At 47.0% G+C, this 24,105-nt stretch overlaps 2 protein-coding genes across 2 annotated transcripts in view; one reads left to right on the top strand and one right to left on the bottom strand.

The window, feature by feature from the left end:
* INTS6 (integrator complex subunit 6) overlaps positions 1 to 8,387 on the top strand; it is a 93,628-nt gene extending 85,241 nt beyond the window's left edge. The window contains exon 19 of the mRNA XM_061133448.1: positions 8,242 to 8,387. The gene's annotated coding sequence lies outside the window, so the exon portion shown is untranslated. The remainder of the gene's footprint in view (positions 1 to 8,241) is intronic.
* The window catches only part of SERPINE3 (serpin family E member 3), a 28,812-nt gene extending 5,390 nt beyond the window's left edge, over positions 1 to 23,422 (bottom strand). Inside the window, exons 1-5 of the mRNA XM_061133451.1 lie at positions 23,167 to 23,422; positions 17,297 to 17,530; positions 15,179 to 15,382; positions 12,153 to 12,351; positions 7,465 to 7,565 (exon numbers count right to left, since the gene is read on the bottom strand). Coding sequence (XP_060989434.1) covers positions 7,465 to 7,565; positions 12,153 to 12,351; positions 15,179 to 15,382; positions 17,297 to 17,530; positions 23,167 to 23,422 — 994 coding nt within the window. The remainder of the gene's footprint in view (positions 1 to 7,464; positions 7,566 to 12,152; positions 12,352 to 15,178; positions 15,383 to 17,296; positions 17,531 to 23,166) is intronic.
* Between the last annotated feature and the right edge of the window lie 683 nt (positions 23,423 to 24,105).

The following is a 24,105-nucleotide window of genomic DNA, read 5'->3' as shown; positions in this document are numbered from 1 at the left end:
AGGTTGTTTATAGGTGCTATTCTATATAAAGGGTTCCATGAGTAATAACATGGGAAATGCAAATTGAATAGGCTTGTGCTTTTGTTTTTAACAGTAGACTTCTTAGAGTTGCTCATCTGTTAATGTTCATGGTGTTCATGGCTCTACAGGAGCATTGTCATATGTAGTGTTTAACCATGGAACGACTCACATGATCTCCTGTCCCCAAATTTACCAGGTTAGCATTCTACAGAACCTACTTTGGGACGCTAGCTGCCTTCCCCTCAATAAACCCACTCATATTACATTTCAATATCCAAAGCAAATGAATAAACTCTTCTTCCATAACATCTTCTGTGTTTCCATCTGAACCTTCCTTTTTAGATTGTGAGCTCCTAGAAAACAGAAGCTGTATTATTCATCCTAAATATTTGTTACCTCACTCAACTAGCATAATAGTGCTTGGTACACATGGATATGTAGTAAATGTTTGACGAATGAATGAATACTGGGGGCTCACTCCACACACTGTACATTTGTTTCATTTCCCCCGTAAAAACAGCTACCGTAATGTCCTTTCATCTGATTTTCACTCGTAAGGAAATGGTTGGTGTCTGTGGACTCAGGGGCATAGTGCAGGAGTCCTTGGCAAGTGTCATCCGAATGACAAGGCGCCCCCTTCCCCTTTGTTAGTGGAGCTCATGGTCCTTTGTATGTGGTTGGCCATACTCTAAGAAGGTTTGAGGGTTTTCATAATGTGACACTGTATAAATGTAAGATTTGCAAAATGTAAGCCAATAATCTGACATTCCATCCTCAGCTTCTCAAAAAGTCGGACAAACATTATCGTTGGCTGTGTCTTTTGTCTCCCCAGATATTATTACTTAATATTGGCAGTATTAATGCTTTGAAAAAGTTATTGCCAGAATCTGTTTCTAGTTTATCTTTCTCCTCTTTCTCCTCTTCTTGTCACTTAGTTGTAGATGGAGAGTGTATGTCACATAGCACCCAGCCCAGAATATACAGAGTGCTGGAAAGAACCTGAAATGGCCTCTGCAAGTATGTGGTCAGTTCCTCTCCATCCTTCTCCTCTAGCCCACTCCACATCTTGCTTTCTTGCCACTCTCCCAGCCAGCTTTGTTGAGGTGTAATTGACATGTACAATGTAAATTTCAGGTGTATAATATGATGGTTTTATGTATGTGTATATTGCAAATAAGATATACTTTATATCTGTACCCTTTGACCACCTTCAGCCATTCTCCCCACCCTGGCCACCACCATTGTGTACTCTGATTCTATGAGTTTAGCTTTTTTTTAGATTATACTTAGATTTTAGATTATATATAGTATATGTGAGATCATATAGTATCTGTCTTTCTCTGACTTAACTCACTTATCATATTGTACTCAGGGTTTTTCTATAATGTTGCAAATGGCAGGATTTTCTTCTTTTTATGGCCAAATAATATTCCATTGTATATGTTGACACTTAACTTTTCTCCATGACTGTTATAAACAATGCTACCATGAACATGAGGGTGCAGATATCTCTGTGACACAATGATTTCATTTTCTTTGGATACATACCCAGATATGGAATTGCTGGATTATATGGGAGTTCTGTTTTACTTTTTTGAGGAAACATGATACTGTTTTCCATAGTGGCTATATCAATTTACATTCCTACCAACAGTGTACAAGGGATCCCTTTTATCCACATCCTTACCAACACTTGTTATTTCTTTCTTTGTTTTTCTTTTTGGTTGTGCCGCACGCACGGCTTCCAGGATCTTAGTTCCCTGACCAGGGATCTAACCTGCACCCTCAGCAGTGAGAGTGTAGCGTCCTAACCACTGAACCACCAGGGAATTCCAAACTCTTGCTATTTCTTATCGCTTTGATAACAGCCATTTTCAGAGTTTCTGTTGAGAAATCACTGGTTGTCTTACAGCGGTTCCTTGTATGTAACTGGTTTCTTCTGTCTTGTGTGCATGCTTAGTTGCTCAGTTGTGTCCAACTCTTTGCAGCCCCATGGACTTCAGCCCACCAAGCTCCTCTGTCCGTGGGTATTCTCCAGGCAAGAATACTCGAATGGGTTGCCACTTCCTTCTCCAGGGGATCTTCCTAACCCAGAGACTGAACCTGGATCTCCTGCATTACAGGCGAATTTTTTACCATCTGAGCCACCATCAAAGTCCTCCTCTCTTGCTGCTTTCCAAATTCTTTGTCTTTAGACTATAATGTCTTTCAGGGTAGCCCTTCTCAAGGTCAACCTATTTGGGGTCATGGCCCTCATAAATCTGGATGCCCATTTTTCTACAATTTTGGGAAGTTTTCAGCCAATATTTCTTTAAATAGACTTTCTGTCCCTCTCTCTTCTCTTTCTGGGATTCCCATAGTGTATATGTTGTTCCTTCCCTTAGTGTATATATTGCTGGCTTTGAAGAAAGCCAACTACCGTAGGTTTTCTTCACTCTTTATTCTTTTTGCTCCTCTTACTAGATAATTTCAAATGTAATTCACTGAGGTTTTCTGTTTTTTCCTTTGCTTGATCAATTCTGCTGTTGAAGCTCTCTTAATCTTCAGGGCAGTCATTGTATTATTAAGCTTTAGGATTTCTGTTTTGTTTTGGTTTTTTGATAGTTTGTTTCTTTCTTGAACTTACTTATTTGTGTACTGTCTTCCCAATTTTGTCTGTCTGTGCATTCTTGTAGTTTACCGAACTTCTTTAAGAGGATTACTCAGAATTCTTTGTTAGACAGTTCATAGATCTCCATTTATCTATGTAGTTGAGTGAGTGAGTGTTAGTTGCTCATTCATGTCCGACTCTTTGCGACCCCATGGACTATAGCCTGCCAGGCTTCTCTGTCCATGGGATTCTCCAGGCAAAGCATACTGGAGTTAGTTACTGGGGTTTTACTTGTTTCTTTGGCTTGTATCGTGTTTTTTAAATCCATGCTCCTTCATTCCTTGCATTAACATCTATGTATTTAAAGTAAGCAGTCTGCTGTCCCAGACTTTACAGATTTGCTGTGGCAGGATAAAGACCTTCAACAGTCAGCTCCTAGCAGCTATGGATGGGTGAGGCCTTCTATCAGGGTCTCCATTTGAAAAAGGCTATTGCATATGCTCTGAGGCTACAGGGGTTGCTGCTGGCTGGGCTCTTTGGTTGGGTGGGACTGCTGGCTGGACTGTGCATTCAAGTGGAGCCACTGGGTGGGCTTCCTCTTCAGGTGGAGCTTCTGGCTATGTTGCATGGTCGGGTTGAGCTGTTAGTTCTGTAATCACCTCTGGTTGAGTGAGGTTGCAGGCTGTGTTCCCTGGCAGGATGGTACTACTGACTGGATACCATGATTGGGCAGTTGTGGGCTGCGCTCTGCAACCATTCCTGGTCAGATGGGGACTCAGGGTGTGTTTCCTGACTGGGTGGTGCTATTGGCTGGGCTGTGTGTCAGGTGGGGCCACAGGCTGGGCTTTGGCTTAGTGGTACCATGGGTTGAGCTCCAGGGTCATCCACAGTCCCTGACCAGGCTTCCTGGTTATGTGGTGTCAGGGACTGTGCTCAACAGTTGGGCAGGGTGTCTGACTTAGCTCTTTGCCCAAGCAGGGCCGTAGGACCAGCTTCTTGGCAATCTGGGTTCTCTGGCCAGGCTTCCTACATGAGTGGGACATGAGACTATGCTTGGCAGTTGGGGTGGGCTGTGAACTTGCTTTCCTGCCTAGGTGAGTTGGGAGTGTGGTGGCCCTTTCACCAGAGACCCAAATCCCAGAAGTGCCAACTGAGCCCTCTGGCCAGATGGGGCCACTGGCTTGGCTCTGCCCATGGGCATTGCTCCTCGTTGGGGGTTTTGCTCAGGTGCCACTGCAGTATGCTCTTTTAAGGTGTAGGTGCTGAATGCTGTAGGCTTTACCCCCTTTCTCCATCTCTCTGATCCATGAGGCAAGACCTGAGCGGGTCTGCCAGGATGTGTCCTGAAACACTCAATGTGCTGGATGAGCCAGATGTCCACCTTGGGCCTCTTCTCTCATTGGAGAAACCAAGGACCAACCAGGGGGCACTCTCAGTGCAGAGCTGCATCAGCCTGGAGCGGGTGGTGATGTGGTCAGAAAAGAGCCATTCCTCTTACTTTCTTTTTATGCCTTTTTAAAAAAGTATAACTTTATTTATTTACTTTTGGCCGCACTGGGTCTTCATTGCTGCATGGGCTTTTCTCTAGTTACAGCAAGTGGGGGCTACTCTCTAGCTGCGGTGTGCGGGCGTCTCACGTTGTGGAGCGTGGGCTGTGGGGCATGTGGACCTCGGTAGTCACAGCGCGCGGACTCAGTAGCTGTGGCTCTCGGGCACCAGAGCACAGGCTCAATAGCTGTGGTGCACATGGGCTTAGTCGCTCTGTGGGATCTTCCTAGCCCAGGGGCTGAATCCATGTCTCCTACACGGGCAGGTGGATTCTTTACCCCTGAGCCACCAGGGAAGCCCTTTCTTCTTACTTTCTAATGTGGTCCTTCTCAGTCTCTGTGTTTCAGAGGGGTGCTTCAGCCTCACCCCCCAGGTGAGGGCATTTCTACAATGTTGACATATGTATGGAGACTTGCTAGTTGGTCTTCTTGGGAAAGAGACTGAAGTCCGGAATGACCTATGTTGCCATCTTGATGACCTACTGCAGCTCTGCCCAGTAACTGGTATGGCATAAGTTAACTTTAGTTCACAACCAAACAACTCTGGTTTGTTCATTCACATCATAGAAACAGGGAGCTTGTGCATCTTCCCGAGCTGAGGTTGGAAACCAGTCACAAAAGTTAATAAGACAGTTCCTTCAAAGTTTCAAGTTTGTGCACAAGGACTATTTCTTAGATTAGGAAGCTTGGGTTGGTATCAAAGCCTGCTCATCCTACAGGAAGTGGGACTGCTCAGAAAGTGGATCTCTAGCTGGTGACTTTAGTGTAAGTGAAACTGGCTTTATTCTTAAAAGCTTCATAACATGTAGTGCTATGTTCAAGGCCCCAGCTGGGCCTTGAAATGATTTCAATCAAGTTCTTCATGCAGCAAAAATAGGATTTGAGGCCATAAAAGAAGAAATGAGTGCCTTTCAAGTGGAGAAGGGGAACTTGATTCTGGGCTTTGGTACCAAATAGAAAGAAAAAAACAAATGTTCCCAGTGGTTGTTGAGTGTCCATCAGTAGTACAAAACTGTTGCAGCCCCTTGTTAATTGTATGACGGGAGACCAGCGTTTTCTGATCACTTACTCTCTGTCAAGCTCTCTGTTGATGCTTTGCTATATGATAATTTCATCTCTGCAAATAAGATGTGAGATGGGTGGCAGCTATCCCATTTTAGGTGATGACACAACAATTGTTAGATTTAGTGGCTGTGTCTCCAGAATTAAGTCAACAGCCTACTTAGGCACAGAAGTGACTAGTCAGTCTATTGATCATATTTAATGAAGGACATTGGAAAGCAATGTTTTAGATGGCTAACTCTATCTGTAAAAAGCCAGATATGAAATATTTTAGCCATTACAGAGCATATGGCATCTGTTGCAAAGTCTCAGTTCTGCCATTATAGCAGGAAAGCAGCCATGGGTGAGTTTAAATGAATGGGAGTGGCTGTGTTTCAATAAAACTTTATTTATAAAAACAGGTGGTAGGCCCTCATTTGGTGATCCCTGTGTTAGAGGAATAAAACTTTATGGGAGAAGATTGTAAGGTGGATATATTTTATCTGAAGGAAATAGGCATGCAAGCTTCCCACTTGGCGTGTGGTAACTGCTTGATACTTGTTTAACAAGCCAGGTCCATAAGCCTATATTTCTGCTGATTTGAGTAAAAATAAGTAGACTTTAATTGCATTGTAAAACAAGAGGTTAGGTATTTTAAAAGGTTCTTTTTAATACTCAGCTGCTTGTTAGATCTTGTCAAAGGAGCTCTGAGCCTCAGAGGTCTTTACTGATAGGAGAACTGCATCATGTGGGTTGAGCTCAATTCTTTTTGAGGACACAGGGTTGACTGCCTTTTAGGATGTATTTCTGAGAATGATGAAGGAACAAGCAGTGAGTCACAGTGACTACTGGAATGTAGCAGTGTGGAAGAGAAGGTCAGAATGGCTCCCAAATTTTGAATTAGGCTGGTCAAAACAGGAATGCCATAGCTGAGCTCCAGAGCCACAAAAAAAGATTGTGATGGGATTGTGTTATTAAAGATAGACTGCACACAAATCCTTCATCCCTTGCTCTTTCCTTGCCTCTTAGTCTTTAGCTCTAGTCTTCTTTTCCTTGCAGTGCCAGATTATGTCTGTGTCACCAGGGGAAATTTCTGGTAGCGTCATTCATCAAGTCAACAGTATTTACTGGCTCCCCACTGTGTGCCAAGCATTGCTGGGGGGCACTGGGCCCAAACTTGACTATTGCTTTGCTTACTATCTCTTTGCATGTTTAGGCAATGAGTTCAGAGCTGGTGGTTTATAAATAACCTAGAATAGAGCCTGCCTCCTGTGTTTTCTGATAAGTAACTCTGTTGTGGAGTCTAACTGGTCACATCTAATACCCAAGCTGAGACTCCGTTGTGGACTAAACTCCCTTTTTTTTCCTGCGATGGCTGAAGAAAGAAATCTGAGCAAGGCTTTAGAAAACGTGTCTGAGCTATGAGGTTCTAGCATTCCAAACAGAGGTTTCATAAGCTCCTCAGGCAAGGAAAGCCTCAAAACCAAGGCAATGCCTGCCCCAGGGTCATCTTCATACAGATAATTCATTACTATCCAGAGCAGCAACGAACTTGAGGAGTCTTTGGAGGTGGCAGTAGCTTCACCAGTGGTCTCCTGGGAGGATTCTGAAACATTAGGTTCTGGCCTTCCCCTCTCTTTTAACATTAGATGTCAGTTCTGTCAGACCACAGGTGAATACAGAGCCTGTAGATTAGTAGTAGCTTGTCTACTATGAGCCATGAAATCTAATACAGACTCTGGGAGGGAGAACATTTTAAGGCCAGGTTATGGATAATTTGTGGAAGTAATTTGAAGAAAGGAAGTTGGATGGATGAGGGTAAGATCATTTGAAGAAGACAGAGAGGTCCAGGGAGGGAGGGAAGGGAGAGATAGAAACGAAGAGTGATGGTGGGAGGTCAGAATGATGGGCTCTGCTGTACCAGAATCTCTGGTATCTCCTATCATGACGGGCAGAGGGAGGGGAGCTGTATAGTGACCCCTCATCACTGACTTCACTCTGAAGGTGTGGTGCTTAGAGGTCATCTCAAGAAACACCCCCGCCCCCACAAAGTCCAACCCAAATCTGGCATCTGAAGCAGCATGTTCTTATATACAGTAAAGCACTTTCTTTATTCTTTTAAGCCACATCAACTCTGGCTGTTTACCTCTAAAGGCTTCATAGGTGTGAACCCCTTCATCAGTGCATGCTTACTGATTAAAAACATCACCTCCTCCCCCGCCACACACACAATGCCAATAAGCTTGGAAAAAGAACTGTTGTTACCTGAAATTCCTTTCAAGTTAGCTCTGAGTGGATCAAAAAGATCGATGACTCCCCAGGAATATAAAATGTTTTTCAAGTCGAAATGATTTTGGATCCTAAACCTAAAACAACAAAAGATATACATTTTCACTTAGGATTTTCACTCAGTGGACTTTGATATTCATCACATGACAACCCAACCCCCTCCCTTCAAAGTCAGGGAGCTCCAGGCTCATTTCCAACTTCATCTGTCACTGCTCCTTCCCACACCCCGACCCCCTGACTAATCTAATCCCATAGCCCCCTCTCCCACCTCTGAACCTTTGCTTCTGCTGTTCTTTCCAGGTCTGCCTTGAATTTGAATTGTACTATCCTCTCCTCTAAGCTCAGTTCAGCAATCACTCCTCTTCTTCCCTGGCTGTTCTGTGACCTTCGGTTCTTTAAGCCCCATTAAGCACTTTGTTCCACTCTTTTGATGTACAGAATGGTCTGTTTCCTATTAGTGTTATTTATGATACTGTAAACTATTTGAGAGAAGAGGCTCATTATTTCTTCATAATAATTAATATTTAATGAGTGCTTACCATGTGTAGGAAATGGCAACCCACTCCAGTAGTCTTGCCTGGAGAATCCCATGGACAGAGGAGCCTGGTGGGCTACAGTCCATGGGGTCACAAAGAGTTGGACACAACTGAGCATGCATGCATGCATACCATGTGCCAGGCACTACAACGAGTATTTTATGTGGATGATCTCATCTCTTCATCACGTAACCGCGTTATTATTCTCATTTTACAGATAGAACACTGAGGCTTAAAGTGTTTAAGGAGCTTGCCCAAGAGGATGTCCTGAGTCTGCGATGGAGCGCGTCTGGACAAGGCTGATGGAGTGCAGAGCCTGTGCTCTTGGTGTCTAGACTCTGCCACCTGCCATCTGTCCCCTGGGTGGCCTCTCACACACAGTAGGTGCAGAAAAGCAGTTGCTGACTAACTGCCAACTAATAGCGTCTCGCTGAACATTTTTCTGTTTGATACAACATATTTTCATGTTTGCTGTGTGCAGCGTGGGTCTTCAGTTTTCCCAGTTAAGTCCCGAGAGCAGGAAAAACCAGCCCACCAACTTTATCATGTTTCTTCCAGGGCAAGGCATTCAAAACTTTACCATTGAAGGAGGCTTTAAAAGGACGAATGATGTAATTTTCCTTTGAGAACAAAAAACTTCCAAATTGGAATTTAGATGGTCTTTTCTATAAATCATGCAGAACTCTTATAGGAGAATAAAAATATTGTCCCAGACTGTTAAATATCCAAGTTCTTCACTGCCATACAAGACAATGTGCCCAATATTTTAAACAAAGGTATCAGATTTTCCCGTAACTGTGTGTTCTGAATCTTGGCCATAGTTTCCAAAAAAGGTACCACTTTTCTCTAAGTATGCTGATATTTCACAAAAATTTTAAAAAAATTTTTTTGGGGGGGCTACACCTCTCAGCATGTGGAATCTTAGTTCCCTGACCAGGGATTGAACCCACACCCCTTGCACTGGAAGTGTAGAGTCTTAATCCCTGGACCACCAGAGAAGTTCCTCAAAAAAATTTTTTAGACTACCTTCTCTGAAATTTTCTTAAATCCTTAAACCACAGTTTTCTGAGAACTCTCAACGCTGAAACATAGTGGTTAAGAACATGAACTTGGGAGCTAGTGCCTAGGCTTGAATGCTGGCTCAGCCTCTTACTAGTGGAGGGAACCTGGGCAAGTGACTTTGCCTCTCTTTGCCTCGGTTTCTTTACTTAGGAAATGGGCCTAATACTAGTGCTCAGTTCTTAGTTTTGTGAATAGTAAGTGAAATAATCCTGGTGAAGTGCTCAGAACAATGCCCAGTACCGCTCATGCAGCACTTTATTGTTACCACTGTGGTTCTATTGTTTCTCATTGATATTGAGAAAGAGCTAAGGTATGTTTGAAGCCACGTGTTGTGGTCATGGTAGGAGATAAAGCTAGGTAATACCATTTTTAGTAACTAAAGACAATAGTAAAAACGAGGTATGACTATGAAAGAGGACAGTGATTTGTTTCTTGTATGGCTACAAAGGCTAGGCCAGAAGAGATGCTACAAAGATATCTTGAGTTAGAAAAAATACCCTTTACCAAAACTAGACAAGGATATCACAAGAAAATGACAGACCAGTGTCCCTTATGAATACAGATGTAAAAATCCTCAACAAAATATTAAAAAATTGAATCCAGCAACACATAAATCCCTCTATGACCAAGTGGGATTTCTCCCAGGAATGCAAGGTGGGTTTGACATACGAAAATCAACCCATGTAAGAAACCATATTAATGAAATAAAGGACAAGGGCGACGTGATCATTTCAAGAGATGCAGAAAAAGCACTTGACATTCTTTTATAAAAACAAAAACCACTTAACAAACTTGGGATAGAAGGAGATTTCTTCAGCCTCAAAATGGGCATTTACAATCCCCTACAGCTAGCATCATCCTTAATGGTGAAAGATTGAATGCTTTCCCCCTAGATCAGGAACAAGATAAAGATGATCACCACTTCTATTTAACACTTTACTGAAGGGTGTACAGGGCAATTACACAAGAAAAAGAAAGCAAATGTGTCCAGAATCAAAAGAAGGAACTAAATCTCTTTCTATTCACAGACGACCTGGTCTTGTATATAGAAAATCCTAAGGAATACACACACACACTCATACACACAGAGAAAAAACTATTAGAGCTAATACATGAATTCATCAAGGTGGCAGGATACAAGATCAAGATACAAAAATTAACTGTTTCTTTACACTAGCAATGAACAATCTGAAAATGAAATCCCATTTACAACAGCATTGAAAGGAATAAAATACTTAGAAGTAAATTTAACAAAACCTGTACACTGAAAACTACAAAACACCATTGATAAAAACTTAAAGAAAACCTGAATAAAATCAAAGACATCTTGTGTTCATGGACTGGAATACTTAATATTGTTATAAAGCAATATTCCCCAAGTTAATCTACAGAGTCGGCAAAGTCCATATCAAGAACCTGGCTATTTATTTGGCAGAAACTGATAAGCTGATCCTAAAACTCACATAGAAAGATGTGGAACCCACAATAGCCAAAACAATCTTAAAAAAGAAAAACAAAGTTGAAGGACTCATACTTGCTGATTTCTAAATGCATTAAAAAACTACAGTAAGCAATCAAGAGTGTGCAGTACTGGCAAAAGTACAGACATTTGTACCTATAGAATAAAACTGGAAGTCTAGAAATAAACCTATATTTATGGCCAATTGACTTTGACAAGAGTGTCAAGAAAATTCAGTGGAAGTCAGAACAGTCTTTTCAATAAACTTGGTTAGTTTTGCCTGTGAAACACCCCTAAAAGGTAAGGGAAGTTTTATTTCCCTAAAAACTTCTATTCTTCTCAGATAGCAGGCTGAATAGTCTTAGGGAGATTAAAAAAAAAAAAATTGTTTTTAATCCAGATAAGGTCAAGTGTGAATGAATACTTGGGTTACTATGACCTCTGCCTTCTTGTCCCTTCCCCATCCTCCAAAGTTTTTTTGGGATCTTTTCTCAAGGGATTGCAAGTTCTAAAGGCAGAATCAGCACCAGTGAATAGTTCTCAGTGGCGCTGGGCATCTCCCTGGGGCCTCTTCCTTATATCAGCTGCTCCAGGATGAGGCCAGCCATCTGTCTCCTACACTCAAAGAGACTGTAGCAAAGTCCTACCCCAGCTGCATTTTCTCTCTATTGTTAGCCTTCAAAGCTCTTCTTCTTTTGCTGAGCTTCTCGTAAACATAAAAGAAACATCAGGCTTGCTTCTGCTCCATGCTAGAAAGATCTGCTGAAATAGCCAGTCTTTGGGCTTTGATTTGGGGTCCAAATATTTGGTTTGGAGAGATAGGCGTTATCTCTGAGTTTAATTCACCTTCTGCCCTCGCTAGGCCGATCCCACTTTAGACCTTGGCCCTTCACTCACTGGGTCTCTCTCTCTCTCTCTCTCTCTCTCTCTCTGTTTTTTGTTCCAGGGCCTGGACTTATTTTTAACTCCTCGAGGGAGCCCTGCCAAGGCCTCTGGCTCAGCAATGCAGAGAGCCTGGTCAGTGGAGGAGGCCGAGGTGGCCAGTGGGAGGAGCATGAAGAATCCACATGCTGCAAATGAACCCTCGGATAATTTTTTGTTTAAATGCTGGTCTCCAAATTAATTATGCATTTACTCTGATTTCAAATGAAGCTTATCATTTAGAGATTCTCCTTGAGGAACCCGTTGTAAAGTAATGAGTTTTGCAAATTGGTTTTGCTTTGGAGAAGCAAAATCCAGCACCATCATTTAACTTTTTGACCTCTTGGGGTTTTGTATTTGTACCTATTGGGTTTTCTTAAAGAAAGGCTCACCTTTCTTTAGAAAGAATGAAACCTTCAGTGCAAGGATGTAAAGCCTTCAACTTTTATGCTTCAATTTGCCTTCTGATGGGAATTATATCTATATTTGCTCAACTGCATAAGCGATCTTGCCTGTTTGGTTTTGAAAAACGATGGCTGTATACTCTTAGAATGTGATAAGATTTAGGGGGCACTCTCCAAGGTAACTGCACAGACCCTAGAGTCAGCCGTCTGGGTTTTGTAATCCAGGTCTGGCCAACTGGAGCAGTCTGAGGAGCCCGCCGCCAGGACGATGCAGCTGCTCACCTGGGCAGGAACACCTCCATCCGGGCTCTCTTCAGGCTGGTGGTCCAGGCGTGGAGGAGACTGGCTGTGAGGTGGGGCTCAATGTGGCTCAGCGGTGTGTCTCTGTCCCGAGGCAGGACCAGGAGTAGGCTGGCCGCAGTTCCCAGGTATGGCAGCTCCAGCACCCCCACCTGATGGCCCGCAGGGTCCTGAAACTGGCCTGGGGGATTCAGTGGATGGGGGAATCAGTTCTGTCCCGGGAGCCCAAGGAAACAGACAGTGCCAGACACTGGGAGGGGCCAGCTCCCAGAACTGGAAACAATGAATTTCATTAACAATCAGGTATCCACCTCACCTTCAGGGAGCTGTTTGAGGACCAAGACTGTTGGGAGCTTGTGGCCACCTTGGCTGATCCTAAGACCTAGAACGTCTCTAAGACATTCTCATGCGGCTTGAGTCCCGGGGCCTGCAGTGGCTGGGCAGGGTGGGGGTGCTGGCACAGGAGAGAGCCAAACCCCTTCTTAAAGGGACAGCCACTATAATCCTGGCCTGTTGTTACCATATCAGGACCCAGCCTCTTGGTGTCAGATTTTCCTATCTTTCAACCAAAATCTTCCCAGGTGGCGCTAGTGGTAACCAGTGAACCAGTGAAGTTGCTCAGTCATGTCTGACTCTTTGGGACCCCATGGACTGTAGCCCTCCAGGCTCCGCTGTCCACGGGATTCTCCAGGCAAGAATACTGGAGTTGGTTGCCATGCCTTCCTCCAGGGGATTGTCCCTGACCTAGGAATCGAACCCGTGTCTCCTGCATTGAAGTGTCTGCCTGTAATGCAGAACACCTGGGTCCAATCCCTGGGTCGGGAAGATCCCCCGGAGAAGGAAATGGCAACCCACTCCAGTACTCTTGCCTGGAGAATCCCATGGATGGAGGAGCCTGGTGGGCTACAGTCCATGGGGTTGCAAAGAGTCTGACTGAAGTGATTTAGCACACACTCATGCAACCAGAGCTCTAAGCCTAGATGTCACATGAAATTTCCCAATGTCTAAAGCACTGCACATGCATGCGTGGAGCATGCTCAGCTGCTAAGTCACATCTGATTCTTTGTAACCCCGTGGACTGCAGCTCACCAGGGTCCTCTGTCCATGGGATTTTCCAGGCAAGAATACTGGAGTGGGTTGCCATTTCCTCCTCTAGGGCATCTTCCTGACCCAGGGATTGAACCCGTGTCTCCTGTGTCTCCTGCATTGGCAGGTGAATTCTTTACTACTGAGCCGCCTGGGAAGCACAAAGCATTGCAAAGACCTAAGGAAACAGGAGTTCAGGATGGATTTGAACTGATAATTTGTACCCTGTGACATAAACAAGTGGGCTTCAGGATGGACAGCTGGGAGCTTGCGGGTGATGGCCATGACTGGCCAAGGACAAGTCCAGGCCACTGGGCACAGCCTAATTTCAGAAGTATGTGATGGGGCAGGTGGCAGGTGGCAGCAGACACAGTGGCCAGAGATCAGGAGACCCAGAGAGGGTTTCTGGTGAATGCAGATGTAGTGGCTAGACCCAGTGATGGACCAAGACGGGCAAACAATTGGGAGCAATATAGGTGAGCTGGGTTGACCTGGCAGCCTGTGGCTGCCCCAGTCTCGGGCAGAACTCCAGGCTCGATCCCTTCCCTGGGAGGACAGGGAGGCCTGGGCCTTAGGGTGGACAGACAGCAGAGCCGAGTGGCCACTGCAGCAAAATCTTACAGTCAGTAGGGAAAGACAGGGACATGGTTCATACTCCTTTTTGTATCTGCTCAGTAAATACTTGCTCAGCCTCCACTGTGTGCCAGCCACCCTGCACTGTGTGCTGGGGAGAACAGGAACATCTCAGAATCTGCCTGCCAGCATCACCCAGCAGACAGATCAACCAGCATGGGCCACAGCAGCGACAGGAAAGTGTTAGGAGCAAGAATTATTGGCTGGGCCAAAAAGTTTGTTTGAGTTTTTCCATAATAGCTTATGGAAAAATCTGAACAAACTTTTTGGTCAGCTCAATGGCTCATTTGGTAAAGAATCCACCTGTAATGCGGGAGACCTGGGTTCGATCTGTGGGTTGGAAAGATCCTCTGGAAATGGGAAAGGCTACCCACTCCAGTATTCTGGTCTGGAGAATTCGATGGACTGTACAGTCCATGGGGTCACAAAGAGCTGGACAGGACTTAGCAACTTTCACTTTCACTTTCAATATAATCGTTTGTAAATGTATGTTTACTTATTCAACAGACATTCTTCCATTCCCATCTTACTTGACCTCAGTGAATAATTATTGGTTGAATAAGCTAATGAATAAATGCACTGGGAACTCACAAGGGTCCTGTATGGAATCAAAGCAGGATGATAGCAAGTGTTCCCAACACCAAAGGTCCTAAAACACTGTTTTAAGTCTCACTGACTTCTTCTGGAATAGGAACATAATTAGTCCCACAAGCTGGAGGGGGCTGAGCATGCAAACCAGGGTTTGGAGGGGTGACCAGGAGAGGAGATGTGAGGCAGGCAAGGCGGCAAGGCCCTTCCTCCCTGGTCCTGCTGGGCCCCCCACCCTGGAGCATCCACAGCACACACAACAGTCTGCTGGGAAGGGGGGCTGCAGGTGCACCCCACCACGAGGGGGATGAGTGACTTCCAGCAGGATGGGCAGGCAAAGTGATGAGCACTTCAGGGTGGACATGCTCCAGGGAACCTTCTAGACTGGACTCTCCACCACCCGGCATTTCTCAGCACCAAACACTGAGGCAGGTGTTCATCTTGAGGGGGTGATTGTCAGGGGAAGGGGTTTGCCCAAACAGTCATATGACTCCCCGCTTTGCTCCATGCATAGGGAAAAGCCAGGCATGAAATCGGGGTTCTCTTCCCCATTGGCTCCCTCACTGTCCTGAGTCTCCACCTCCCTGGTCTTCCCTTACTCCACGGGCGCGCCTGGCATCTCACAGGGATCCGCGGCCCCACTCAGCCGCATCCTTTTAGAACAGAGCCCAGCCCTCCCTTCCCGGGCTCCTCCCGCTCACCGTAGTTGACCTCGGCCATTTGGTACATCATGGGAACCTCGAGGGCCAGGCCCTGGGCGCAGGTGAAAGGCAGGAGCTGAGTGTCCGAGAAGGAGAACTGATGCCGCCAGGCGCTCTGGAAGGACACGGTGCTCACCAGCACCAGCTGCGCAGACTCCGCGCCGCCGCCGCCCTGCTCCCACGTGGAGCCCACCGGCCCGTCCCCTGCGAGCAGAGAGCAGGGGGCCGCTGAGACGCTGTCGCCCGCGTGAGGCATCCTCGGAGGCGGGTTGTGGCTTGCTTGTTCGTACTCTTAACTGTGGAACTGTGTGTTTGTAAAGAGCTGCCGTTGGAGACCAGGCTTTAATTTTTTTTTTTTTTTTTTTTTTAATGTATAGCTTGTGGGTGCTACGGGCTGGTTCCAGTTAGTTCTGGCTGGGATTGTTTCCCAGAAGCAGAAGGCCTGCCCTGCTCAGGCAGACCCCTGGGGCGGGGGCGGGGGTGAGACTCAAAAGTGAGACTGGGTGCTGTGCCCCGGAGGTGCTACACAGTGCCACCCCCAGCCCCCACTCCCATCGCCCCAGGTGCTCTCGGGCCTCCTCCCTGGCGGAGCCCTTGTTTACATGATGACCTCCAGGGACTTTTAAGTCTCCTGCCTTACCGAAGAGGGGAGCTGGCTGGCCGCCTGTCAAGGGACGGTGTTCCTCCAGCTCTTTATCCCCTTGATAAACACAAACTTTGTGCTAGGCTCTGTCTTCAATGCTTTAGCAAACCCTCCTCGACTCCTCCTACCAGTTCTGTTGTTATTCCCAGTTTTAAAAATGGGGCACCAACCTTGTCCAAGGTCACATACTTGTGAGCAACAAAGCCACCATCTGCCCACTTGCCCAAGATGGAGACCTTGGACTTGAACCCAAGCAGCCTGGCCCCGGTCTTCTCAGCGGTACCATCTCCTTCTTAGAGGGCCGTTCACCCCTGGGGTTGATAGCAGCTAACCGTGGCCTTGGGCCTCTTGGCAGCTCCACGAGCTGCAGCAGGGAGTTAAGCATTTTGAAGTAAATTGAAAGACATTGTGAAATGTTGGAGCAAACTGCAAGAGGAAGCCTCCTTATCAGTAAAGATCTTAATGCTCACAGTTCACCTCTGCACCCTGCCCACATACTGTTTCTTAATTCATCAACTGCATGTTCCCTGTTCTGCCTTTTTAAACATCGGGTCTTCAGTGTTCTCCCTAGTTCTCTGTAACCTTTGTAATCATCAAGGACGCTGGAGCCAGACTGCCTGGGTTAGAATCCCCTGCTCTGTGGATACAGGGCTAGAGGCCCGATTCTTTGTGCCTCTGTTTCTCTGTTTCTAAAATGGGGACAATGATGGCACGTAGCTCTCAGGATTATTGTGAGGGAAAACTGAGCTCGTCACCACAGAATACTTAGAAGAGTGCTGAAGAAATAAACTGAGCACTCAGTAAGTGTTCGTGACGTTCATCATCTTTGATGGTCATTACAACTGCATGATATGTGTGTGTGCTCAGTCCTATCTGACTTTTTGCTACACTATGGACTGTAGCCCGCCAAAGTGCACGTGCTGATTTTCATCTGCAAAGTGCACGTGCTGATTTTCATTAAACCATCCCTACTTGCTGAACAGGTAGGTTGTTTACCAGTCTTTTCCTTTGATAACCCTGGGCTAAACATTTTATACTGTTATTACATACAGTTATTTCCTTCAGCGAAATCCCTAAGAAACCACTTTTTGGGCTCCTACTGCATTTTGCATTGAAGAGGGTTAGTGGTTGATGAGAATAGAGCTCAGTGGAAACACACCTGGGGATGTTGCATGGCACAAAGCCTGCTGGGCCCCCTCTGCTGGGATTCTGAAGAGCACCCTTTTGCGTGGGGGGTGTGTGCGGGGGTGGTGTGTGTCTGTCCCTGGGGGTGGGGTGGGGGTGGGGAAGAGACCAAACAGAACCAAAAGTGAGCCCTGCTTCACTCGAGGGTCAGGTTTCCCAAGAGGACAAGCCTCTGCTGCAGGTGAGGGCGGCCCGTGTACCCATTGCATGACTTCTGATGGTAACAGCTGGGACCTGTCTCCCCAGCCCTCCTCCATTAACCTCATCAAGGTGGATGGTTTTTCCTTTACCTGCGGTCTGCCTGGGGCCCCATCCGTTGGCCAGCATGGCAGTGCTGTTGGGCTCCCTGAGATTAGCCAGCTGCAGGCTGCTGTTTGCCCATCGGGTGACCTGATCCACGAAGCAGGGGGTGAGTGGTGTCCCCGTCTGCACGTAGAGGGTGCAGGCCAGCTCCAGCTTGGCACCCGGGCTGGTGCTGGGCAGCACGGCATAGACAGCCCGCAGCCATTCTCTGACCTTGGGGTCTGCAAAGAAGATCAGTCAAAATGGTGAGTGTAAGACAGGAGTTACCCCTGGTTCTGCTTGCTGGGTACATGGGAATGGGACCCCGGCCTCTCTACTCTTAGTCCCGAGGTTCATCTACCGTAGACAGTCAGTTTGGAAAAGTCATAGCTCAGTTGCTCAGGAGTTAACCTGGATCCACAGATGAAAAGTCGAGGGGGAAGAAACCACGCTAGATTTGAAAGAAATCAGGCTGTTATTGTTTAGTCGCTATGTTGTGTCTGCCTCTTTGTGACCCCATGGACTGTAGCCCACCAGGCTCCTCTGTCCATGGGATTTCCCAGGCAAGAATACTGGAGTGGGTTGTCATTTCCTTCTCTAGGGGATCTTCCCAACCCAGGGACCAAACCCTCATCTCCTGCATTGGCAGGTGGATTTTTTACCACTAAACCACCTGGGAAGCCCAAATCTAGCTGAGATTAAGTCAGATAGAAAAACACTACCAATCTCCCAAAGACTGTGCTTGCTAAACTTCTTGAGCCAGATATCTGCTGCTGCTGCTAAGTTGCTTCATTCATGTCCGACTCTGTGCGACCCCATAGACGGCAGCTCACCAGGTCCTCTGTCCCTAGGATTCTCCAGGCAAGAACACTGGAGTGGGTTGCCATTTCCTTCTCCGAGCCAGATATATGGAGCACTGCTAAAGCAGAGAGGCCTGGGCTGGTGGGCAAGGGGCTTCAAGTATGTACAAGGCCAGTGGATTTATGGGGAACGTCACGAGTAGCAGTGCAGGGCAGTGACCAGGGTGTTGAATTGCCGATATCTCTGGTACAGGGTCTCATGTTCATCCCCACGCCTGCACGTCTGAGTAGCGTTTGGATGCAGTCTTTTGTGGAACTCTGCTTTCAACCTGGAAAATCTAGGGGAAAGGTAAGGACTCCTCCCATCCCCCCATCTCTCTGAGCCCCAGCAGACAGCCCATTATTCATGTCAGCAGGAACCTGCGAGAGTGTTGAAATACTAGGCATTTGAAAGAGTCCATAGCTTCTACCTTCCTGATGGTGGACTTCTAGTCATTTACAGCTCACGCAGGAGGCCGCTTCCTTCTCTGCATATTCACGGTGGAATTCTTTTTCATGCTATTGTTCACAACTGTGGCTTCTCTTCTCCCCTGGGCATGTGGATCTACTGCTGAGTCACGACACAGTGGCGTACCCTCCTGACCCGTGCACACAGAGCTTTTCCAGCCAGCAGGACCCCTTTGAGGCAGGCTGCCTGTAGAACACGGCCCTTCCTTTTCCTTTTTGCCTCCCCTTCATCTAAGGGACGGCCCCCTGGCTGCCCACAACTCTCCCCCGTGACTCCCAGGCTCTTTGCACCCTCTATCTGCCCACCCCACCTCCACCGGCTCTCCCAGAGCACCAGGTGGAATGACCTCCTACCTGGCTTGGGTGCCTGTCCATTCCATGTCCCCTCACAGAGGCCAGGCCAGGAGATAGCAGCAGACGCAGCCCCCCCACCGCCCCCAACTTGCCTGGCTAAAGTCCTTCTGGGGGCAACGGCACCCAGAACACACCCCGGGCCAGGGTCCCCAGCCACTAGGCTGTAGGATGTGGTTGTGGGCAGGTTTACTCCACAGAACTTTCACCACCAAAGCCACGTCTTAGAATCTACCGCTGTAAAAACTGAACTCAAGGCATATATAAACACATAGCCTAGGGAATTACAGCCTAACTGAAGTGCTTGTTTTTGTTTTAATGAGAAAAACTGTGAATGAAAAAATAGCACTCATCAGATTGTCCTTTCCTGAGGAAGGGTCATAAATACTCATCGAATCACATTCCTGTAGGATGTAGACTGTCTGCAGGGGTGAACGGAGATGTGTCTGTGGTCCTCAGTGTCACGTGACCTTAGGAGGTGTCACAGAGCTCTCCGTTCTGTCCTCTCACCCTCTCCGGCCCAGGGGACCCGCCATCCTTCCAGATACACATGTCCAAGGTGCAGAGTCAGTGGGCTTGAGAAATCTTATCTCAGCTGGAGCCTGGTTTGTCCCTACCATTAGCACATTGGAAGTGGTTTTCTAGATGCTGCTGGAATGAATCTGTATCATCAGAATAAAAAACGCTGAAGGTTGACAGACTCTGCTAAACCCTCTGCAAGCAGGATCACTTTTAATCTTCTCAACAACCCTGCGAATTAAGAGCAATTATGATCGCATTTATAGATGAGGGAGCGGGGGTTCAGACAGATTAATAAAGTTGCTCAGTGTCATCTGGTTGTTGGGGTGGTCCCTCACCGCCCCCCTCCCCCTGCTCCCTGCCAGGTGAAGGACAGGTGGGCTGGGAGCAGTCTGCCCCTCTGCTGGGGAGAACCTCACAGAGCCTCCTGTTTGGCTGCGTTGCCTGTGCTTCCCAGTCTTGTCTCTGCTGTGCTTAGTCACCCAGTTGTGTCCCACTCTTTGCAACCCCGTGGACTGTAGCCCTCCAGGCTCCTCTGCCCATGGGATTCTCCAGGCAAGAATACTGGAGTGGGTTGCCATGCCCTCCTCCAGGGGATCTTCCCAACCCAGGGATTGAACCCCACATCTCTTTTTCCCCTGCATTGGCAGGTGGGTTCTTTACCACCTGTGCCACCTGGGAAGCCATGTCTGGTGGAAAATAATGAAGGCCGGGGGCTTAGATAAATTTGTATGACTGCTCGGTGGCTGAGAGGGAGGCTAAGGAGTTGAGGAAAGAACACAGGATTTGGAGTCAGAAAATCTGGAACTGGAATCCCGGCTCTATCACTCACCTTTTGGGTGAGCTGAGTCTTAGCAAGTCATTAACCTCTTGTCACATTGGTAAAACAGGGACTTTAGGAGGCTTGGCAATTGCATATGATTTCTATAAGGATCAAGTGATATAACAACTGTAAAAGTGAGTCCACATGTGTCATCAAACAATTCTTCCCCACCCCCATCTCTGAGGCCTCTGTTCCCAGCATTCTTCTTGTGTGTGACAGAAAGCTGAGACGTGTTCTTTATTAATTGATTTGGAAAAGCATTGGAAATCCCTTGAACTTGGACGATTGGGAAATCATATTTTCATGTGGTGAAAACAAAGATATTTTGGGGATATCACTGGTGCCTGCTCTGAAACTCATGCCCAGCTTTAGGACCAGCTGGTGGGGATACTGGCAAAGCTGCTGGTGGTTGGGCACTTCCCTGGTGGTCCACTGGCTAAGCCTCCTTGCTCCCAGTGCAGGGGGCCTGGGTTCAATCCCTGGTCCGGGAACTAGATCTCACACGCCTAGCTGAAAAAGAAGATCCTGCATGCCAAAACAAAGATCAAAGATCCCATGTGCCACAACTAAGATCCAGTACAGCCAAATAAATATTAAAAAACAAAACAAAAAAAAGAAAACAAGCTGTTGGTGGTCACCTATTGGCCGGATGTCAGTGAGAAGACAAGCGCCCATTGTCTCCTTGCAAATGTGGATAGAGCTCTGTTGATCAGATGGGACCAATGCCCCAAGCCCCTGGGCTGTGGGTTCACCTTCCTGGTCTGTGCTCCTTTGTAAAAGAAAGACTGGGACAGGGCAGGTGGTGGGCAGGAGCAGGTTGACTTAATCAGCACCCATGTGATTCTCTGAGCCATTTGGGGGCAAACAAAGGCAGGGGTATTCCATTAACTAGAACTCTGCAAGCAGCACATTCCTGTTTGTAATAATTAACCGTGGATCCATGAGATAATGAAGCCATTTATAAGTAAGAAAAAAAAAGTGGGATTATGTTCCCCAGAGTCTGACCATTAAGCATTCTGGATGTTTGGTAATTTTTGAATGGGCTCTATGGGAACCCTGTTAATCGCCATACTTTGCTTAAGCAGGTACCCTGACTTTACCTGAGAGCAAGGCACTGTCATCAGTTCCCTGTCTCTGCAGGGTAACTCCATTTGCATTTCTCACTTTCCCCCTAATCCTGACTTCTGTGAGAAAATGTTTCAAGGCTGAAATGCCTGCCCCTCTTTCATATTCCTATTTGTTCTTCATAACCCAGCTCAGGTGTCTTGTTATCTGGGGAGCCTTCCTGATCTGCTAGTAGAATAAATCATTCCCTCCGCGGTACGAATGTATTTCACAGAAGTACACTTACTGCCCCTTATTAAAAATGTGTTTCTGTGAGCATTGTTCCTACGAGACTGAGAGTCTTGTGTCCAAAGGGTTCCTCATATACCTGGCTGCTCAATTCCTGGCGTGGCACCAGCCCACAAAGCAGGAGCTCAGAAATCCTTGATGGATGGCTCTGCACTGAATCTAATGTGGCTGGAGAGTAACTCCACGGATACGTGCATTTCCATAATATACTTGCCGGGCAAAATTCAACTTGATAACTTATGTTTGTCTTCACTTATCCTAAGAGAAAACATTTGCAGGTCGGCCAGCAGTCTCACAAGAATTATTTTGGCAGAGGACAGGGTATGGATGGGGGTGGGGTGGGGACAGGACACACAGGTAGTGCCTTGTGGCCTGCGGTCTGGAGTGTTCACCTTGCCAACTCAAGATGTCAACTCCAAGGGAGCTCTTGCTATGACTGTCTCGGTATTAGTTTCTGGGTGCTCTAAAAAAGGATTAATTTATATAATTTTAATTCTCATCCTTTTTCACTGGCATCTTATTCTTAGATTGAGAAAAAAAGGTTTGTGTATAGTGTTTGTGTTCGGATGGAGTTGGGAGGTTGGGACCAGGGCCAGGCCATGCCAGAGGTCCCAAGTGGGGCCAGGTGTGGCTGGCCTGGCATCACAAGACTCTTGCCCCCACTGGCAGAGGTGTTCTGAATTATGTTGGTAAATATGACTGCTTAGAAGTCACACATTTATGAAAGCGGGGTGGGCTCTGGAACCAGACAGCCTGGGCTTGAGTTCCAGCTTAAACTCATAAATATTGAATTATGTTGGTAATTATGACTCTGCCTAGAAGCCACACATTTGTGACAGTGGGATGGGCTCTGGAACCAGACAGCCTGGGCTTGAGTTCCAGCCTGACCACTTGCTAGCTGTGTGACCTTGGACAACTTGCTTACACGCTCTGTGCCTGAATTGACTTATCTCTAGAATAGGGATGATGAGATAATTACCTACCTCAATAGGGTTGTTGCTACAGTGAATTAGATTGTATTGGTAAGGTGCTTCTAGCAGTTTCTGGCATCTAGTAAGCATTCTAAAAGGGCTTGTAAAATGCAATTGAGAAATTGCCGCCAAACCCAAGGGTAGAAGGGAACCTTAGAAATTTTATCAAGAGTAACCACGATGTGGGCTTCCCTGGTGGCTCAGTGGTGGGGAGTTCGCCTTGCAATGTAGGGGATGTGGGTTCGATCCCTGGGTGGAGAAGATCCTCTGGAGAAGGAAATGATGACCCACTCTAGTATTCCAGCCTGGAGAATCCCACGGACAGAGGAGTCTGGTGGGCTACTGTCCATGCACAAGACTGAGGGACTAAACAACCACCACCACGACGTAGAGTGTCAACGCCTTCTATTGCACACTTGCCAGTGGGCAGCCTTCTCTGCTTGCCACCCAAGGCAGTCTGAGCGTGAGGTCAGGTGTGAGTGTCAGCAGGGCCGTGAGTGTGAGCAGGGCAGTGGGCGTGAGCAGCAGAGTGGGAGGAGCAGCGGCCCACTTACCGTGGACGGTGTAGCCCAGGGCCTGGGCCAGCTGCCGGCCGGTGTTCCCCCGGGCTCCAAACTGCAGGAGCTCCAGGGGGATGAAGGCGCCGGCGGGGGAGAGGACCAGGTTGGTTTGGTTGCCGGCCGTGGCCACGCTCCGGTACAGGCGAAGCGCCAGGTCCGTCCTCAGCAGCGTCAGGTCCTCATGGAGGTTGCTGGCTCCTCCGGAGGGGCAGGCGTGAAGGAGGAAGAGGGCCAGCAGGAGAGACTGCATGGCTCCTGCAGGGGAGGGAAGAGATGCAAGTGAGGCAGGAGCCACTCCATCCTGCAGAGAAGTGGGCCTGGGGCTGTCAGTGAGGATCACTTCGCAGGCTTGTTACCCATCACCCTTCTGCCCGCAGCGGAATGCGTCTCTGTATCGGCCTTAGAAACACTCGCTGGAAATCAAACTGTGAGTTGGAAGACCTGGATTTTAGGCCTGCTCTGTCTAAGCATTGGAAAAGACCCTGATACTGGGAAAGATTGAAGGCAGGAGGAGAAGGGGACAACAGAGGATGAGATGGTTGGATGGTATCACTGACTCAATGGACATGAGTTTGAGCAAAATCCAGGAGATGTGAAGGACAGGGAAGCCTGGTGGTCCATGGGGTTGCAAAGAGTCGGACATGACTGGGTGACTGAGCAACTGTCACTTACTACATGCATGACCTTGGGTGAAGCTCTGGTCAGACCAGAAGCATTATGTTGGCTCAGAAACATGAAAAGTACGTCTAATCATTTTTCTCGGTACTTAGTTAGCTCAGAGCTGGGCCAAGTCTATCAGTAATAATAATAGTAATAACAAATAATATACTCTGTTAAAAAGGACTTTGTATTTTCTCAGTTAATCTTTACAACAGTCTTATAAGGTAGCTGTTATTATATTGCAAATATAGAGATGATGAGGTTTAGAGACTT

The sequence above is a fragment of the Dama dama genome, chromosome 30, assembly GCF_033118175.1.
Source record: "Dama dama isolate Ldn47 chromosome 30, ASM3311817v1, whole genome shotgun sequence".
In the NCBI taxonomy this organism is placed as follows: domain Eukaryota; kingdom Metazoa; phylum Chordata; class Mammalia; order Artiodactyla; family Cervidae; genus Dama; species Dama dama.
The sequence above is the reverse complement of the archived record's forward strand: the minus strand, read 5'-3'. Positions and strand labels throughout refer to the sequence as shown.